General features: G+C 45.7%; 5 protein-coding genes across 5 annotated transcripts; 2 read left to right on the top strand and 3 right to left on the bottom strand.

Moving 5' to 3' along the window:
* Positions 1-398: 398 nt before the first annotated feature.
* On the bottom strand, positions 399-4,115 carry AOL_s00043g612 (uncharacterized protein; the record flags this gene model as incomplete). Its single annotated transcript, XM_011121098.1, has 5 exons — positions 399-776; positions 839-1,640; positions 2,316-2,416; positions 2,477-3,623; positions 3,682-4,115. 5 exons carry the CDS (start codon positions 4,113-4,115, stop codon positions 399-401), a joined length of 2,862 nt encoding a protein of 953 aa, XP_011119400.1.
* Positions 4,116-4,527: 412 nt separating this feature from the next.
* Positions 4,528-8,375, top strand: AOL_s00043g611 (uncharacterized protein; the record flags this gene model as incomplete). Its single annotated transcript, XM_011121097.1, has 5 exons — positions 4,528-4,565; positions 4,621-4,712; positions 4,778-5,738; positions 5,789-8,182; positions 8,243-8,375. 5 exons carry the CDS (start codon positions 4,528-4,530, stop codon positions 8,373-8,375), a joined length of 3,618 nt encoding a protein of 1,205 aa, XP_011119399.1.
* A 1,755-nt stretch (positions 8,376-10,130) lies between these two features.
* AOL_s00043g610 (uncharacterized protein) lies at positions 10,131-12,709 on the top strand (the record flags this gene model as incomplete). Its single annotated transcript, XM_011121096.1, has 5 exons — positions 10,131-10,554; positions 10,627-11,675; positions 11,729-12,337; positions 12,402-12,548; positions 12,617-12,709. The coding sequence occupies 5 exons, from the start codon at positions 10,131-10,133 to the stop codon at positions 12,707-12,709; spliced, it is 2,322 nt and encodes a 773-aa protein (XP_011119398.1).
* Positions 12,710-13,975: 1,266 nt separating this feature from the next.
* AOL_s00043g609 (uncharacterized protein) lies at positions 13,976-15,224 on the bottom strand (the record flags this gene model as incomplete). Its single annotated transcript, XM_011121095.1, has 3 exons — positions 13,976-14,022; positions 14,104-14,264; positions 14,344-15,224. The coding sequence occupies 3 exons, from the start codon at positions 15,222-15,224 to the stop codon at positions 13,976-13,978; spliced, it is 1,089 nt and encodes a 362-aa protein (XP_011119397.1).
* A 2,572-nt stretch (positions 15,225-17,796) lies between these two features.
* AOL_s00043g608 (uncharacterized protein) lies at positions 17,797-19,200 on the bottom strand (the record flags this gene model as incomplete). The annotated part of the gene is made up of 1 exon (XM_011121094.1): positions 17,797-19,200. The coding sequence occupies one exon, from the start codon at positions 19,198-19,200 to the stop codon at positions 17,797-17,799; it is 1,404 nt and encodes a 467-aa protein (XP_011119396.1).
* Positions 19,201-19,267: the final 67 nt, after the last annotated feature.

Below are 19,267 nucleotides of genomic sequence, written 5' to 3'. Positions count from 1 at the left end.
CCGGCTGATGCTGTTTCATAGCGGCCGAATAGTGTAGTTGGTTATCACGTTCGCTTCACACGCGAGAGGTCGAGGGATCGAGCCCCTCTTCGGTCATAATAATCTTTTTGGCTTTTTGATGCTCTGGATTGCGGAGATCACCTGGTGGATCGGAAGGTTTGCTGGTGGCTCTTCGGGGACTTTTTTTTTTTTGCTGGGGAGTTTGAGGGTTGTATTTTGTGTGTTGTTGGGGTGGTGATGCGTAAAATACAACGTCAACGCAGTTGTGCAATTCTGCTAGTGCAAGGGTGAAGATTACTAGTAGTTATTCCTACGTATGCGAATTACTCAAGTTCAGACGCTATATATTTAAGTAATCATGGGTAAAGCGATGCCATTATAGCTACGTATACACAACATTATCTCATTGGCTGGGCCTGCTGGGTCCAAGCCATTGGCGGTGGTGGAATGGGTACACTCTGATACTCGTTCTTATCCGCAATCCCACCGACTTCCTGTTCTATGCCACCAATTGCGCCGTCCCCGTCCATTCCACCATATCCTGCTGGTGGTGGAACAGGCTTGCCACCCGATCTTCTGCTTCTCCAGAAGATAAAGAACCCGAGGGCAGCAAGCAGGGCAGTACCGCCTATTGCGCCGACGATTGCACCTGCGAGAGCACCGCCTGAGAGACCGCTGCTACCACTATTATTTTTTTGAGGGTTGTCGGAGTTACTTTCTAGAGGGCCGGCTCCTGTGGATGTTGGGCCACCAGAGGATCCTGTCGGTGCGGGCGACTGTTTCGTATATTTGTTAATATCTTACATAAAATGGTATGGGTGTTTTGGAGTAAACTTACAGGTCTAGTCGTAGGCCTATCACTGCCACCGGTAGTCTGAGCCTCAGCTCTGACATCCCCTGCGGAACTACATAGCCCCCTATACGGCGAATACAACGAAACCCTATGCTGGAAATTCCTCGACGCATACTGCAAACAAGTTCCCACCGCATTATCCGCCTCCGCCGCAATCCAATCCGTTCCGGAATAACAAAGGCAACTAGCTTGCTCCGATGCTGGTAAATCCCCAAACCCGGCGGTATTAGACGAACAACTTGAAAATACTGTTTCAAAATTTCCGCAGTTCACCGTAAGGTCCTCAGCCGAAGCTCTAACATCACCAAGACTTGTGCATAATGACGTGTACTCTCTGATGACATTTGCAAAGGAGTTGCCTGCGATGCTGGCCTTTTCGTAGCAAATGGAAGCCCGTCTGTCATTGGTAGAGCTGGAAAACACGTCGCCAGAATAGCATGCGCAGGCGGCGCGGGCACTGAGAGTGCCGTATAACGCTAAATTCGAGGATTCGCTTGCACAAGCGCGGTCTCGCGAGTTTATTGATTCACAAGATCTGATAGTTGAGGTTAACAATGCAGCCACATCGCCGGCGGATGCACAGAAACTGGTGAAACTAGCGAATGGAGCGGCGACATCGGATCCGCTGATTGAGAAAAGATATTGGGAGCATGTTCGTGCAAGTCCGTCCACGTACGATCCTGCGAACGTTCCAGATGTATAGCAAGCGCAAAGCGGGTAAACGGTGTCGAATTCGCCTTCGCAGTTTAAAAATGTACGATAACGATTGCAGATAGATATTGCTTCACTATTTTGGCGCGTTGAAGAGGGGTGGGTATTTTGGGGGCAGGGGTTATTGTTGCGCTGTTCGGTGCTAGGAGGTTTGCGACTGCGCGCTGTGTGCCGTGGCGAACGCCACCAGATGAAGCGACAAGATGCAAGCGAGAATGCGGCGGATCAGTGCCATCTTATCAATCATTAATTCGCATTTTAAGATTTAGTATTTTGGGGTACTACAAAGGGAGGTTGAGGAAGATTACTTCTTCTATGTAGTAAGGCGCACTCGCTTTTAGGGAATACCATTCTTTTTATCTATTCCCGCTAATGCGATTACCATATAACGTTAAGTTCACCCTGAAGCAATATAATTTCGAATGTTTTCTCAAGTTGGAACGACAGGGGAAGATCGCTGTTGGGTTTAAAGCCAAGCATGCCCAGGCGCGAGTAGCTGGTGGGCTGGTTGTCTGATGAAGCTGCTGGTTGCAGGGAATTGGCCCGAATGACAAATGTTCAAGCTCTTTAGGTCGCTAGATAGACATACCGATAAATTATTGCATAGTATTGCATATAGATATATGAATAGGTAATGAATCATTTCTACTCTGTAGATGGTAAAAAAATTTCAAGACTCGACAAGGGTATCATGGTTTTTTTTGAAAGCTTTTGATTAAAGATGCTTGGTCGCGAGTGTAGCTAGTTTTACTTCTTTTTGCTTGAATTTTGGACCGCTTTTTTCTTGAGGTGTTTGGGCATTTTTTCTTTTCGCTTTTCCCGTTTTTCTTCCTTAATTTTTTGCTTGTGAGCCTTATAGAAAGTTACAAGGTTAGCTTCTACTGCATTTGCGAATATCATGGGATTACTAACCTTTTTCTCATCCTTGTCTTCATGTTTCCGGCCTCGAGGCGTTTTGTTGAATTGGGATTCGTCGACACTTGAGTCCTCGTCTTCATCCCGATCTTCCTCCTGATCTTCGTCCTCGTCGTCCTCGTCGTCATCGTCTTGCTCATTTGATTTTCCTTGCTTGCCATCAACCAAAAGATGCCTGTATACCAGCTTATCCTTCCCTCCCTTTTCAACGACTTCTGCATCTCTCTCGACATCGTAGACTTGCTCGAGAGTCTGCGGAATATACTGCTGTCTGAAAACCTCATTATCAACCCCGCGCTGTTCATCGCCAACACCACTTTCGAGTTCCTCTTTGAGTAATTCTTCAATCCTTTCGGTCATCTTGTCTTCTTCATTCGACGCATCAACTTCCGTAACAAACTCGTATAGCTTTCGTTCGCTGAGACAGCGGACACCTTGTTTGCCAAAGTAATCAGATATGTTCTTGATATCCATTCTCAAAAATTCCAGAGACCTAGGATGGTCGTGCTCGACAGACTGGGAAACATCTATAATGTAAAGTTTCCCTTCGTGGTACAAAATGTTGTACTCCGACAAATCTGCATGGACCAGGTGGCACACGTGGAACATCTTCCGCATGATGCGGAGAAGCTCAATATATAACTTTTGGTAGGCACCGGAGTTATCTGATTCGCCTTCTAATGGTGGAATATTTGCGTCCTTTAACCTGGGCGATGGCCAACCTTCGCTATTTCCTAAGAATTCCATGAATAAAACGTGAAGCTTTAAGTTCAATGGTTCCGGAGATGGTATTCCAGCGGTATATATCCTCTTTAAATTTCGCATTTCCTTTTCTGCCCATAATTTTACTAGTTGTCGATTGTTGGATTTTTGGTAGCCATGGCGGAAACGGTATTCGCCGCTGACATATCTATCACGATCTTTGAAGACAAGAATTGAGGTCTTGTAGATCTTTATTGCAATTTGACGCCCTGGGTTTTCCAGTTCACCAGAGACAGCGTGATAGACGTTTGCTTCCTTGCCAGTTGACAAACATCCGTTCACAGATTCTAGGATGCCTTTATTTATGGCCTTTAGCAAGATCATGCGGGTCCTTGGATCCAACACTAACTCGGTTGTGGCTCGATCCGCTTTGTCAGTGTTTCTAGAGAGAGGATTTAGCACATATCATACTGGGCGGGTTGCTAAATACGAGTCTATACCTTGGACCTTTCCCTATCATACCAGCTGCAGCATCGTCGAGCTTTATACGATGTGCAAATTTTGATAAACTTGCAATCTGATCATCAATTCTGGCCTCCATATTTCCTTTCGGCTTTTGCTTTCCCGTCTGGCCCTGTGGATTTATTCTGGGAACTTGTGACTTGTGCATGTTTGGATTCCTTTCGGCCTGTAGTAACTTCTTTTGACGGGCGTACTGCTTTGTGAGGTCGCCAGATGTCGATGTGAGATCGGTTAGCGTCCAGGTGTCATCAAGGAGGTCCTCCTCATCTTCATCCTCCTCTTCGATTTCTGCTTCGTATTGTTCCTCCGTATTTTGAATCGGTTCCCCCTCTGCGGCTTCAACTCCAACGCCTCCAGTGTCATTTCTGAGCTCTTGAGGCTCTGTTGCCGTTGCTTTAGTTTGGTCCTCCATATTGATAAAAGGTATTCCCGAAGGCCTTAATAAAATGATTCAACAAGTAGAGCTCCCTTTTGAAACTTTAGAGTAAAGTTCCTAAGCTGTTGATATAAAACAGTCTGTTTGATGTCATGACATGACAAAATGAGCAATGACACAGAGACTTTGGGTTGTGTTGGATGTCATTTTTTCGATACCGGCAGTTCTTGCCTTGCTTTTAGGCTTCGGTTAAGGCTTCCATCTAGCAGTCGGCCGCCATCGACAGACAACCCAACGCGACGCGTTCCACCAATACAACTCGGCGCAAGCAACCGTTTTTTGGTTTTTACGATTAGGATCTCCCTTCATCAACTCCTCCCTCGTTATCACTTACCCCCACCTTGGATTTAGCCGCTGGTGAACGGCGCTCTCTTCGTCGATAGCAACCATGCATATCAAACAGATCATTATCCAGGGCTTTAAAAGGTTCTTCCCCTCAAAAACCCCTCTATGACTCCGAGAAGCTAACCTTGAAGAACAGCTACAAGGACCAGACTATTATCGAACCCTTCAGCCCTGGGCACAATGTCATCGTCGGTCGCAATGGCTCTGGAAAGAGCAATTTCTTCGCTGGTACGAGCGAGAACCCTTTACTCATCCGGTAAAATATCGCTACTAACCAGATACTGGCTCCACAGCGATTCGATTCGTACTATCCGATGCCTATACACAGATGGGAAGGGAGGAACGACAAGCGTTGCTACATGAAGGTTCTGGACAAGCTGTAATGAGCGCTTACGTTGAGGTCATTTTCGATAACTCGGACGAGCGATTCTTGACCGGAAAGGATGAGGTTATTATCCGACGAACGATTGGATTGAAGAAGGATGAATACAGCTTGGATCGAAAGTCAGCAACAAAGACCGATGTTATGAATCTTCTGGAAAGCGCTGGGTTTAGCAGGAGCAATCCTTATTATATCGTCCCACAGGGTCGTGTTACCTCGCTCACGAATATGAAGGATCCGGAACGATTGACACTCTTGAAGGAAATTGCTGGTACTCAGGTCTACGAACAGAGAAGAGGAGAATCTCTGAAAATTATGGAGGATACCAACCAGAAGAGGCAGAAGATCGATGAATTGTTGGATTCAGTTGAGGAGCGACTTGGGGAGCTCGAGCAGGAAAAGGAGGAATTAAGAGGCTATCAGGAAAACGACAGGGAGAAGCGCTGTTTGGAGTACACAATTCTTCATCGAGAACAGATGGAAATCAACGGTGCTATTGACTCAATCGAGGAGGGGCGTGCCAGGGGAGCTGAGAACAGCGAAGATGCACTCGAGAAGTTCCGGGAGCGCGAGAAGGAAATAGAACAGCTCACTAAGCAGCTTTCCAAGACTGGGCAGGAGATATCTCTTCGAAAGCTTGAGAAGCAACAACTCGACCGGGAACGTCGTGAGCACCTCAAAACCAGCACACAGCTGGACCTTGCTGTTCGTGAATACGCCGACAATCAGTCGAGCAGAGACCAAGCGAAGAAGAAGCATAAGGTTGAAGTTAATAGACTTCAATCGGAAATTACCTCTCACCGGAGTGAGCTTGAAAAGTTGATCCCGGAATTCTATGCCAGAAGGACAGAAGAAACCAAGATTAGAAATGAGTATGTCATCTCCAATGTTTAAACGAGATTCTAGGCTAACAAAACTCTAGATTGGACAAAGTTCGCGCGGTACAGAATGCCCTGCATGCCAAACAAGGACGTAGTGCCAACTTCAACAGCAAAAAGGAACGTGACACTTTTCTCAGAAACGATATTGCCAAGATCGATGCAAACATGGCAAGACGACAAGCTGCACGCGAGACTCTCGAACAAACAATCTCATCGACCGAGACACACATTGAATCTCTAGAAAAGGATATTGAGCAAACTAGACAACTGCGCGACAACCGCACAGCGGCCTTGATGGACCTCAATGATAAAGTCAGAGAGGCAGAAAGCCATTGGGAAAAGCTAGTTGATAAGAAGAAAGTTCTTCAGAGAGAAGATGCTAGGTTGGACAGCGATGTCAAAGCGATAGGGGACGAGCTCAGGAAAGCCGAGGTGCAATTGTCGTGGATGATGGACAGAGATACAAGTCGAGGTCTACAGTCCATGCGTGCTGCCAAGGCTGAGCTCGGGTTGGACGGTGTTTATGGGACGCTTGCTGAATTATGTCGAGTCGAGGACGTATACAAGACAGCTGTCGAAGTTACTGCCGGCGGCAGCTTGTTCCATGTCGTTGTCGACACTGACAGAACAGCAACCAAGCTCATTAACTACGTTCGTGATCGAGGACAGGGCCGTGTTACCTGTATGCCACTCGACCGGATGCGAAACCGCCCCGTCCGTTATCCTGATGCCACCGATGCTATTCCTATGTTGGAAAAGATGGAGTATGACGAGATGTACCACAGTGCCTTTGAACATGTTTTCGGCAAGACCATCATCTGTCCGGATCTTCATATTGCTTCGCAGTATGCTCGCTCCCACGGACTCAGCGCAATTGATTTGGAGGGCAGGTCTAGCGATAAAAGAGGCGCTCTTAGTGGTGGATTCATTGATCGGAAACGAAGCCGCTTGGCTACCGTCGAGCAGGTCTCCGAGCTCCAGGCGAAATATGACGAGGAATTGGAAAAGAGCAACGAGCTAAAGGAAGACCTTCGGTCGTTAGAGCAAGAGATAAACATCGTTCAGGGAGGAGTGAATAAAGCTAGGTTCGATCTTAATAAGTCAGCCAAGCAGTTCCACATGATCCCTGAGCAGATCTCATCGAAATCATCAGAGCTTGGTGCTCTCCGAACAGAGTTGCGCAGGATGGAGAACGATAAAGACAACTCAGAAGTGGAATTGGCACGTCTGAACGAGCAACTTGCATCACATAAGGCAGAATTGGCTTCGGAGTTTAAGAAAGCTCTGAGCTCTGACGAAGAACGGGCCTTAGCTCAGGCACTTGATAGCATACAGAAGTTGAATTCAGCGTTAGCTGAAGCTTCGACGAAACGAGTTGAGGTTGAAGGTAGGAAGACTGATCTCGAGTCTACGCTGCACGACAATCTAGAGGTTCGTTTGGATCAACTCAAGGCCGTTAGCGAGGAGGGAGAAGGAGACTCGGCTGGAGGTGTAGGCCAAGGCAGGAGGATCGCAGACCTCCAGGCTGATTTGAAGCGCGCGCAGAAGGCGATTGCTTCAGTCGAGCAGAAGATCCAAGAGACCGAGGAAACCATTGAAGAATATACCCGAGAGATTGCAAAACTCGAGAAGGCTAGAGCGGCGAAGCAAGCTGAGCAGGAACTAGAAGCTACCAGCATTGAGAAAATGCAGAAGCGTATGGAAAAGAGTATGGCTAAGCGTGCTATGTTGGGTGAGAATGCCGCCGAGGTCCAGCGCAAGATTCGCGATCTTGGTGTGCTTCCAGATGAAGCCTTCGAGAAATACACCAAATTCAAATCGGAAACTCTCGTCAGCAAGTTGAAGAAGGTCCATGAGAACTTGAAGAAGTTCTCACATGTCAACAAGAAGGCTTTTGAGCAGTACAACAACTTTACGAAGCAACGCGATACATTACAGAAGCGTCGTGAGGAGTTGGATGAATCTCAACAGTCCATTGAGGAATTAATTCAGGTTCTTGACCAAAGGAAGGATGAAGCTATCGAGCGTACCTTCAGACAAGTCTCGAAGAGCTTTGCTGAGATCTTCGAAAAGCTTGTTCCTTTGGGTCGTGGACGTTTGATTATCCAGCGCAAGGCAGATAATAGGAACAGACGAGAGGAAGAAGACTCGGATGAAGAGGAAGGAGGACGCAGTTCTGTCGATAACTACCTTGGTGTTGGGATCTCAGTTTCCTTTAACTCCAAGCATGACGATCAACAGAAGATTCAGCAGCTTTCTGGTGGACAGAAAAGTTTGTGCGCCTTGGCTTTGGTATTTGCTATCCAGCAGTGTGATCCCGCGCCGTTTTACCTTTTCGATGAAATCGATGCCAATCTCGACGCTCAATATCGTACTGCCGTTGCACAAATGGTAAAGAATTTGAGTGCTGGCTCTGAAGGTGGACAGTTCATTTGGTAAGTATTAATCCAAACTCAAATAACCAAGCAAGACGACTAATCATATCTCTTTTCTAGCACCACTTTCCGAAGAGAAATGGTTTTGACAGCAGATCAACACTACGGTGTCACATTCTTGAACAAGATGTCTAGTATCGATCTTGTTGGTAGGGAGGAGGCGTTAGCTTTCGTCGACGGACAAAAGCAGTAAATATCCTATTTTTTGTCCCTCCTTTTGAATGTCATGTGGTATCCTTTATCTTGACCATTAAATTTCTTTCTCTTTTTTCCCTTTGTTCATTTTATGTAGGCGAACAGCTGACTTACACCTTTCATGCCTTCGCTATTACTTTTTGGCATTTTTCCTTTCTGACTTTTTCCTATGATTCTTTGATTCATGAATGATATCACGGGAAAGTCACACGGAGTTCCGGACTGTGAAGACTTTCTTAATGTTTGTTTTCCCTTTTTGCAATAAAGACATTATTCTAATGAAACAATAGCATCGTCTGCCACAGTGAACTCCGTAACCTTGAATCTAAAAACATGTTAGCATCGGCATCTGCAAATTAGATACACCTTCGCAACCCATTACACATCTACGTTTATACAGGTGCTGTTGTATTTTGGTTGTTGAGAAACTGAAGTCATGCTCACAGTCTCGACACTGAACCATGCCGTTAGTACTAGTGCGTATTTATATTATTGCGCATGATGTATACTGTATATTGTGGTCTTGAAGCTCAGAGTTCAGCATACATAATAGATAAGTAGGTGTATATGGGGAGCTGAGTATTGAAAATGGCTGGTATATGATAATATATCAGCTCGAGGGGCACCAACACTAGGACATTATTAACAGCCATTGGCCAGGATCCTGGCATTGTTGTTATTTTGAGGGAGATCCTGGCAATAGCGCAATACAATTGGCTGGGGCCCCTGAAAAGCGTTTAATCTTGAAAGGGTGTGCCGTGAGACGGGCAAACTTTTGTTTAACAGGAAATCTTTAAGTTCAGAGATGCTTACCATGGCCACCGATGTAGCAGGATTTTAATTAATATCCAGCCATCCAGTATATGTGCGACTACTAGCTACTACTGATAATACTATTACTACTACTACCACTACTACCAATAGTACCAATACCAATACTATTTATCTTATTTCTCAACTGTTAGAAAGAACAAAAAAGTGTAGATACTTCGGACACCAACCTTCTACTATCGTAATTATAACTACTAGTAGTATAACTCCTCGCAGAGCAAAATCAAGCGTTGCCGAATTGGATTGTTTTTGGCAACAACAACAACACCACCCGCACCCAGTCACCATCCAAACACAGCAACTGAACATCAACAACATCGACTCCATACTCCATCTCCATCCAATCGTCACCCATCGACCACTTCACTCACCATCAAACCACCATCACCACCTCTCCCGGTCGAACTTCACACTCACTCCTTGAATTCAACCTCGACATTGCCTTCGACTCCCTCTCACCGATACCGTCTACCACTCTCCGAAGCCATACCGTTGTTACTGTCATCGGTCCCCTCTCCCTGTTGACTATAATCCAGGCCAAACCATGTTCCAACCACCTTCCTCTGTGTAAAGACGCGAAGAAGACGACATTCCGTATTCATCATAAACAACAAGGACCTTCGACACGCTCAAAATATCCCCACCATCTCTTCCTTTACCCGTCAAGTACTCGTCTTCCGGAATCAACAACAAACCCTCACTCCCGCCACCCTCAACATTACTCGTCTCCCTCTGCAGTATTTGTGGATTTTACGGTTTTTCTAGCGGGTAGAGTCTCTGTATAACAGAGACTACGGCCGCTGGTTAATATCCAACCTACAAACTGCTTTCCTCAATTACCTCCTTCCTCTCAACGTCCCTTTTTTCTCCGCACTCTGGTGGTCCTAGTTCTCCATCCAAGGCTGCATCACAGAGATTTAGCATGGAGACGTACGATTCGAAACGACGCCCCCCGCGGCCCCCCCTCTTCACCAGTAATTCAACAGGATCGACCAGCCTCCATAGCTCTGGATCATGCGACCCGTCGTTATTACCCGCTGTTTCGTCACAGCTCCGAAAAGTTGTCTGGTATTCACTCGACAACAATCTCATCCCTAACGCTATATTCACGGCCGAACGGCTGATAGCATTCGATTCGAAGGACCCTGAGAACATCTACCTCCTCGCTCTATCACTTTACCGTGGTAACCACGTTAAGCACGCTGAGAGTATCACGAAGTCTGTTAAAGGGCATTTGGGGTGTGCCTATATCTATGCCCAGTGCTGTCTAGTATTAAAAAAGTATAGAGAGGGTATTGCCGCACTGGAAAAGTGCAAATCCCTATGGGTTAGCGAGAGCCATTGGAGTATGTGTATTCGACTGATACTCGCTTATATAGGCGTTGGGAGCTAACCGATGGTTTTTTTTTTTTCACTAGATCAACATTCAGATAAGGAACGACGTTCGACACCGGATGCAGCAGCTGTCCTTAACGTCTTGGGTGACTTGTTTATGGGCATGCGAGATGATAAGCTAGCCCTTCAAGCGTATCATGCCTCGTTTGCGGCAAATCCATACCTTTGGGATTCGTTTAGCTCGACTGCGGAAACCGGTGCTGCACTTAAGGCTGGAGCCGTGTTTAAACCGACAGAAGAAATGCTTGCTGTGGCTAGGATGGCCAGCCAGTCACTGAATTCATCTATGACGGAAGAAACGGTCACCTATCAGAGCCAATTCAGCAACAGTCAAGATCACGATCCATTCTCATCTTCTTCATCACAATCACGAGATCCCGGGACCGTTTTTGGTGTGCCGCCAGCCCCGCAAAATAGGTTGAACGAGGGTGGGGCAAATGTGGGGATGGAAACCCCAACGAGTGATAATGTCATTCCGGCTTCCATCGACTACCCGAAAGCGCCATCCCGTAAAGCCAGACCTCAAAGCTTGATAGATGCTCCGCGAAAGACTTTGATGACCAGATCGCGAGATCAGGATCATCAGCTAGAGAAAAAAAGGTCCATTGCTAGTACCGATGAGGCTAAGAACTCCCAGACCGCTGTGACCGCTCCAGCTACCCGCAGAAGCAATCGAATTCTCAACTCAAGCCGAATTGCCAGTAAATTTGCGGCGGCCGGGCAACGAGAAGCGAAGAAACCTAAGACGGCTACCAAGTCTTCAAGTCGAGGCCAATTAGCTGCGGACAAAACCTCCAGCGCTCTGGTCCATAGCCAGGGTGATGTCCACATGGCGGAGGCTCGGCCAATATCGGCTCCTATTCCAAGACCGCAAGAACCTAAGGAGGTCATGGCACATGTTGTTATATTGGATCTGTATAGAAAACTCGGGACTGCGTTGGTTAACCTCTGTCGTTTTGACTGCAAGGCGGCTGTTATGAACTACCAGTCCTTAAACTCGATCCACAGAGAAACTCCATATGTCCTCGCGAAGCTTGGGCGAGCCTTATATGAACTTTCTAGGTATACCGAAGTAAGTTCTCGTCTAAATTCTGAGTAAATAGCATATGGAGCTAACATTTCTAGGCCGGTGAATGCTTCGCAAAAGTCCGCCTGATGGATCCTCTGCGGATGCAAGAGATGGAAACATATTCAACCTTGCTTTGGCATCTCAAGAAGGATGTTGAATTATCATTCCTAGCTCACGAACTCTTTGATTTGGACCGAGTTTCTCCCCAGGCATGGTGTGCCCTAGGGAACTGTTATTCGCTCCAGCGAGATCACGACCAGGCTCTTCGATGCTTCAAGCGTGCTACTCAGATCGACGACGGACTTGCCTATGCTTATACATTACAGGGTCACGAACATCTTGCCAATGATGATCTTGAGAAAGCCATGTCATGTTTCAGAAGCGCTCTGTCTGCTGATAGCCGACATTACAACGCTTGGTACGGAATCGGGAAAGTCTACGAGAAGTCAGGGAAGAACGATATGGCTCTTAGGCATTACAAGACTGCTTATTCCATTAACCCAACAAACGTTGTCCTGATTTGCTGTGTTGGTGCGGCGTTCGAAAAGGAAGGAAACTACAAACAAGCACTAGTCCATTATTCGAAGGCCTGTGATCTTGCACCGGGTAGCGCCCTGTCAAAGTTCAGAAAGGCTCGCGTCTTAATAGGATTAGGGAAATTACATGTGAGTTTAAACCTAAGATCTTTTTGTCACGTTGCCCAAGCGACTTACACAGATTTTGAAATAGGCGGCACGGGATGAGCTTGTCTCTATCAAGGATATTGCCCCAGAGGAAGCAAACGTACATTTCATGCTTGCGAGAGTCTATAAGCTACTCCACGAGAAGCAACTTGCTGTTAAGCATTTTACATCCGCTCTACACTTAGACCCCAGAGTAAGAACCGACGAATCCCGAACCCCGTTCCACCCCGTTCCACCCCGTGCTGACATGTTCACCTGTAGGCGAGTTCGTTGATCAAGGAAGCGATGGAGTCACTAGACGACCCCAACGAGGACTCGTACATAGAAGACGCGGAGCCCTACTTGGAGCAGTAATGCGTGCCACCCCAACCATTCCCCCAAGTATATGATCCCAGTGTCGTAGCTTATTTGTTCCCAAACACCACTCCCATTCCCACCTCTCCCACCCGACACTACAACCTCAGGTATCTATATCCGAATTGAGGAATTCTACCATAAGTTCCCTCTTTTTTCCTTCTTCTTTCGCCCCTTCCTAGACTCTTCGAAGAGTTTCCTCTCATGTTCTATATTGCCTATGGGCGTCACTAACGACGGTTGTCTGGCGTCTGCTTTCTGGACTTCGCCTGCACAGCAGGACGTTTTACAGAAAGACAAATAAAACAAATGCATATATCTTGCATCACCTAAAAAGACGGCGTTCTCTGTTGCTTTTTGTTTTATATTTTGCTCTCTCTCTCATGGCTAGCGTTATCGGTCCTGCTGTTCTTCTGTTAATATTGCTGCTACTGTTCCGGGGGGGTGTTTTCCAATTAGTGGCGTTCTGCTCCCTGATTCCGACACTAATGTCCTTTTGCTTTTCGAGGGGTATTAACTCTGAAATGTTATCTTAATGCAAGGTGTGTTGAGGGTTTATGGGATATCTCGATAATGACTTTCCTCGAGAACTTTTCTTCCAACCCTGACTCGCTCTCTTCAATGTCTTTTTTTCTTTCTTTTTTTGATCCCCTTCAAAGCTTGCTTTTAGCCTTCTTTTGATCCCTTGATTTCTCTCCCTTTCTCACTCACTAACTAACCCGCCTCCCCCCATCACCTTGACTTCTTGTTCCGTTTTGTTAGTAGGTTTCTATAAGTGGTCATGCATGTATTATAGCTAGGGATAGATAGCTTTTGAGACGAAAAAAAAAAAGGAGAATAAATGAAAGGCCCCCGAGAAATATGTGTATATGGGGATGCTATGATCTTTTTAAAAATTCTTATACATGTCTGTGATGTATTGGTTCCACTGACCGTAAATTAGATTTTTGGCTAGCTGATTAAAAGGAAGCGACGTGGGTTTGTGATATGAAGCTTGTCAATAATATGTGCTTTATATACTATTATGTGTTTTATGTACAGAGGAATATACATTAAATGGTTATATATTTGTGTGATAATACGTACTAGATCCTATACGGAAGGATTGTATTCGTGAATATGATGAGTGAGAAGATGATCTCAAGACCTTTGGGAAGACATTCCCTTTTAGCTAGTGTGGCGAAATGAAATCTTTCTTAGAGTTCTAGAGGGTGGGAGGGTTATTATTGTTAATCAATTGATATTCCATCCAGAGGAAAGAAGAGGTTAGAAGGAGAAGTCGAGCTCCTGTCCGAATTTCTTGAATTGTTCTGCTGTTGATGTGGAAGCAGCCTGTTAGATCCTTGCCCCCCCTCAATAATTGATAATACTGAAGGAATAAGATGGAGGCTTACTGTATTGTCCGGTTACGGCACAGTCGGAATCCAGACCTATTTCGTACGCCTTTGGCAGGAGGGCCGTTAATTCAGTCTGTCTCCGACGTGATGAAGGGTGTGTGCTTAGCATCTCTGGCGGCCGTGGTGTCTTCTGTTCTTCTATCTCCATTCGTTTCCAGCTGTTTATACTCTTTCGTCAGCTCAGACATTTAACATCTAATATTGAAAACAAAGGGAGAGGGAAAGGGAGAAACCTACACAGCAACAGCAGCTTTAGGATCATAACAACTCTTCGCCATAAGTAACAATCCAATATGATCCGCTTCACTCTCCTGAGCCCTAGACTTAGGCATATCGATCGCAAATTGCAATAAATGAAGGCTCATATCCCCCGGTACCCCCCAAAACAACTCTACAACCCAAGCGGCAGCTATCAGGAAAATTCCCCTACTAATCTGTTCCCCCAGATGTCGAGCAACATTATGACCTATCTCATGCCCCAACACCGCAGCCAATCCATCGTCACCACCGCACACGGGTAATATACCCGTGAAAACAAATACCTTCCCACCGGGTATTACAAATGCATTCGCTTCGTCCGATTCTATCACCGTAGCCTCCCAATTATAATCTGACGGTAATCCGGAATTTGGTGCTAGTTTTTCTAGTACCCGACGGACTTGTTTAAATCGTGGATCACTCTCAGGGAGGATTTGGCCTTGGTATTTTGAAAGGATTTCTTGGTTTTTGTCTTCGGAGAGGGATTGGAGGAAGTCTTCGGAGATTATGTTGAAGCGACGACGACCGGATATGGGTACTTCTTCGAGGTTGTAGACGTAGAAACCACCTGTTAGGGCTCCGAGACCTGCGGCTTCGAGGATGAAGGTTGGGCGGGCGGCCCAGCGGAGGAGGGCGATGTAGGCGCCCCAGCGGAGACGTTGGGTTTGTTGGTATTTGGTGGGGGAGGGGTTGGGAGGGGTGGTGTGGAATTGGCGGGAGATGTTGGAGGGGTAGAAGAGACGTCTAGTGGTGATTGGCGTGGTGGTGGGGGATTGGGAGAGTCGTGGGAGTAGAGGAGTCCGCGGGGTAGGAAATCGAGTGCGGATGAGGCGGGATGCTATTCTGAGGGATGGAAGCATTTTGACATTGCATTAAAGGCTGAAGTTGGAAGAAATCGTTATCGACATGCTACATCGTGAATGCGTATGCGAAGAGACAAGAGTTTATAAGTTCGTGAGCAATTCGAAGCTGGGTGAATCATGTGCAATTGCGGTTATGGCTGGCTGACGAGACATATGCAATACAATGCATTTGCATTCGGCGACGGCGAAGCGACCAAAGCTAAACGGGTATCTTCAGCGACGGCTAGCCGAAGGTAGCCACCTGAGCTGAGTGAGTGTCTTAAAGTTGTAAATGTTGAAAACCGGAGCTTGGTTACGTAATTTCAAGACGATCGCGAAGTTTTTTTGGTAATTATAATCTACAAATACCTAATATATATAAGATATGAGATTGATACGATATCGATAGTGATAAGATAGAAACCGCTATGCGTTGAAACTAACGTCACCAGATTCGCGATGGCCGCTTCATCACTAAAAACCGAACCTCATCCACAGAACTCAATTCTTGACCAAATTGCTTGATTTTAGCATCAATCGAACGCTCGCATCATTTTATGAAAATAGTGAGCCATCAGCGAGAACGGATGGGATTTTAATAATGAAAAAAGTCACGGGATCTGGATGCGTACCGTATACTGGTCTCGTAACCTTAAACGTCAACGTAACCAACAACACGACACAAAACGATGTTATTAGAACTTCATAATTGTCTTGAACTCACCCATAATAAGTCTGACACAAGTCTACCAATCACTGCTTGATACTATACGAATCTTTAGCTACCGTTCTGCCTTTGATCTCATAAATTTATCAATTTTCTATATCCCTTGTCAATGTCCCCATCCAAACCCTGGTCACATCCACATACCCTGGACATCAGCCTATCCAAAAAAAGACGACCACAAAAACAGAATAGAAAAAAAAATAAAGCGAGTCCCTCGAACCAGATTCGAACTGGTGACCTGCAGGTTACGATTTTAAACTCAGAAGTTTGGAGCTTCTGAAGACTATTACAGCCTGTTGTGATACCAACTACACCATCGAGGGGGGTGTGCATGAAGACCTGCATCGTCGTTATTCGCTAGAATAACCTCCAAGGTCCTACTTCTCACTTGCTTACTATATCGTAGGGGTTCCCAGATAGAATTGGGTCCCGAGATTCTTTCCTTGTATATATAGGCATGGAATTAACCCCTTCAAATCCTTTGTTTCTTTAAACTTCATATTAATTTTATCTTTGCCATTCGACAATGGCCGTTTTTTCTTTTTTTATTGCTACTTCTATTTTATTTTATTCTATTTTATTTTGATAGCGTCACTTTGTCGACGCCGCTGTGACATTTTAACCAACACCCCAACGACCCCTGGTACGACTTCTCACTCAACAACACGATAATCCGGACACCGTATATTACTATACTAAACCCCAATCCCGGCCAGTCTCAGTATATATATACCTACTACTATTTAAGAATGTTATTTTCTTACTCGGGTTACCAACAAATCCATCACTGAGAGATATATATTTATCTCTTCCATATGCTTTATAAGTCATGAAGCGTATATGTCGTGGACTCCGTGTGTTGTCTGGTTTACGAGACCATATATGTCCAGATAAAGTAGATCTATTAATGTCCACAAAATGTGTTGATGCTGTTGTGATTATCCCGCTCGCTTTACTCGAAATGGATAGTAGCACCAAAAACCAGCCAATCACAGCTTGTCTCTGGTCATAATATCACATCAAAAAGTGTGGTGAACTCTCTGCTTGCAATTAACCTATAGTATCGATAGATCTAGCTTCTGTAGCCCTTGAATGATATAAATAGATACCCCTTAGTAAGTCTTATGACGATTTTTTTACAATCCACAATATCAATATTGACCTTGATATATGCCTACATATATCTACACCCTAATTAACACCCGTCTAACTTCAATCACAGTAATACCAATCGAAAAGGATTTTTTTTAAAAAGAACAATAGCTGCCAGGGTATTGATTACATTCTGTTATCTCTCAGGTCTATCGATTTAATTGATATAGTTACACATCAATTGTTGATGAATGCTCAATAACCTTCTATCAAGGCAATTTCCCCAGTTTTACAACATGATGTCGAGGCTGGAATACCTAATTAGCCATTCGAAATTAACCACTAACCACTAGCGATTAGCAAGTAGTAAGTAGCCATTAGCCATTAGCCACTAGCCATTAGCCATTATCATCCCTTTAGCCCTCGACTTCCAATTGAATTGATCAAAACTAGTACCAAACTCCCTGTAATCGACCGTTGAACCCCATTACCCCAATATGAATACCCGGTACCAAAAACAAAAAGAGAAGACTAAAAGAGAAAAAGGAGGAAACGAAGAAAGAAAAAACTCCAGAGCGTAGCATTAGACCCTAATTTATTCCCAAACTCTTTTTATATACTTCATTCGATCGAAAGTCCTTTTTTTTAAATTTCTTTTTATCAGTGGTCGCTAGAGTCTCTACGGGTTTTCCCCACTTGAGCGAGGATATCCCAGACTAGTTGGTCGTCGCTCAATCCCCGTAAATAGTCGTTTGATGGATTTTGCATCGGTCAATTTAGATCTTGTACTGATAGATCAATCATATCCTGGGTGGAAGAAGAAGTATAAAAATCAGTCTGTTGGCTCGCGGGCATGTTAAAAGTCCGATTAAAGATAAAGTTAAGACTCTGCGCCGTCGAAGGAGTAACCTCCCCTTGAACGAGAGAATCAATAGCTCCCTGGGCTAGAGCGTTGTCACTCCCTCCTACGAGATTGTTATCGGTCCCAGTGGTGAGGCTGTTAAGTCTCCCTTCAACAAGGGTATTATGGTTTCCTTCAACAGGAGGATTGGTGGACTGGGAGGCAGTAGTACTTATTTGTTGGGCTGGATGGTTGTCACCTTGTTGGGCGGTGGGCGGTCTGCCGGAGGGTCCAGCGGCGTTAGGAGGACCTACGGTCGTGGAGGGTCTAGTGGCGTTAGAGGAGCCAGGATTGGGAGTTGTAGCAGTAGCATTAACATCCGGTTGGACAGACGAAGTAGAAGTGGGATTAACGTTAAAGTTAAGTGTCTGTTGAACCACTCTGACCTCCCCTCCGGAGGCGTTACCCTTCTTCTCGGACTTGGTGCCGTGGTCCTTACCATCTTTAAGGTAACGCGCTTTAATAAATTTGCTAAAGTCGACGTCAGGAGTGTCCAACTTCGGAGGCTCATCTTGCGCAGGCCTTTTCTCCTGTTCTCGGGCCTTTCTCGCGGCTGCAGCACTCTGTTCCCTGGAGCGCCTTTCCGATGCAGCGACGCTATACATCATCCAATGCGCATAATTTGCTAACTCTCTTAGCATATCCCTCTTTCCAAATTCCATCTCCTCCTCCGAGTAAAACGCGTCCGCATATTCTTTCGCATCTCGATCGTACTGGCCGGGCAAAGGTAATTTGAATTGAGGTTGTCCTGGAACCCTTCCATCGATGTATACATCACGAAGAACACACCAAAGTGGTACAGAAAGTCCCAGAGCCCTGAGGGCGTCAAAAAGGCGGTTATAGGCTGGGAACTTGTGGCTTTTAGAGCAAAGTCGCTGTATGGTTTCCGGAGTCAGCTGAAAATCATATTTAGTATCCCCAGTCTCTTCGATATAGGCTGCTATTTCAACGGTTTCCTCGAAGTAAAGCTCGTTGAGGAGTATTTGGATGTTTCCCCGAGCCTGGTCCATTGGATTATTACAACCCAAGTCGTAGTGTCGTGATAGAGTGATGATTACAACGTAAAAAGACAACTTTAATCGATTCCAGATACAAATTTTATTTGTCGGTAACGGATATTTTATTGGTAACGACGGCGGGGGTGGTGGCCCTGCCTTCCCGTGCTTGGGGGCCAGAAGAGGGTCAGATAGTCTTGGAAGCCCCTCGTCGTCGCGCCATCGTGGAAGGTATGCATGTGTATACGTAGGCACATTAGCCCTCGTGTTCTTCGACATGATTGCGATTCAGGAGCTCGAGGGGGTTTCGTATCAAGCTTGCGTGCAGACCAAAGGGAGCGATGAG

This window comes from Orbilia oligospora (genome assembly GCF_000225545.1).
Source record: "Orbilia oligospora ATCC 24927 unplaced genomic scaffold scaffold00043, whole genome shotgun sequence".
NCBI classification, from domain to species: Eukaryota; Fungi; Ascomycota; class Orbiliomycetes; order Orbiliales; family Orbiliaceae; genus Orbilia; species Orbilia oligospora.
This window is presented reverse-complemented; position numbering and strand designations above follow the sequence as displayed.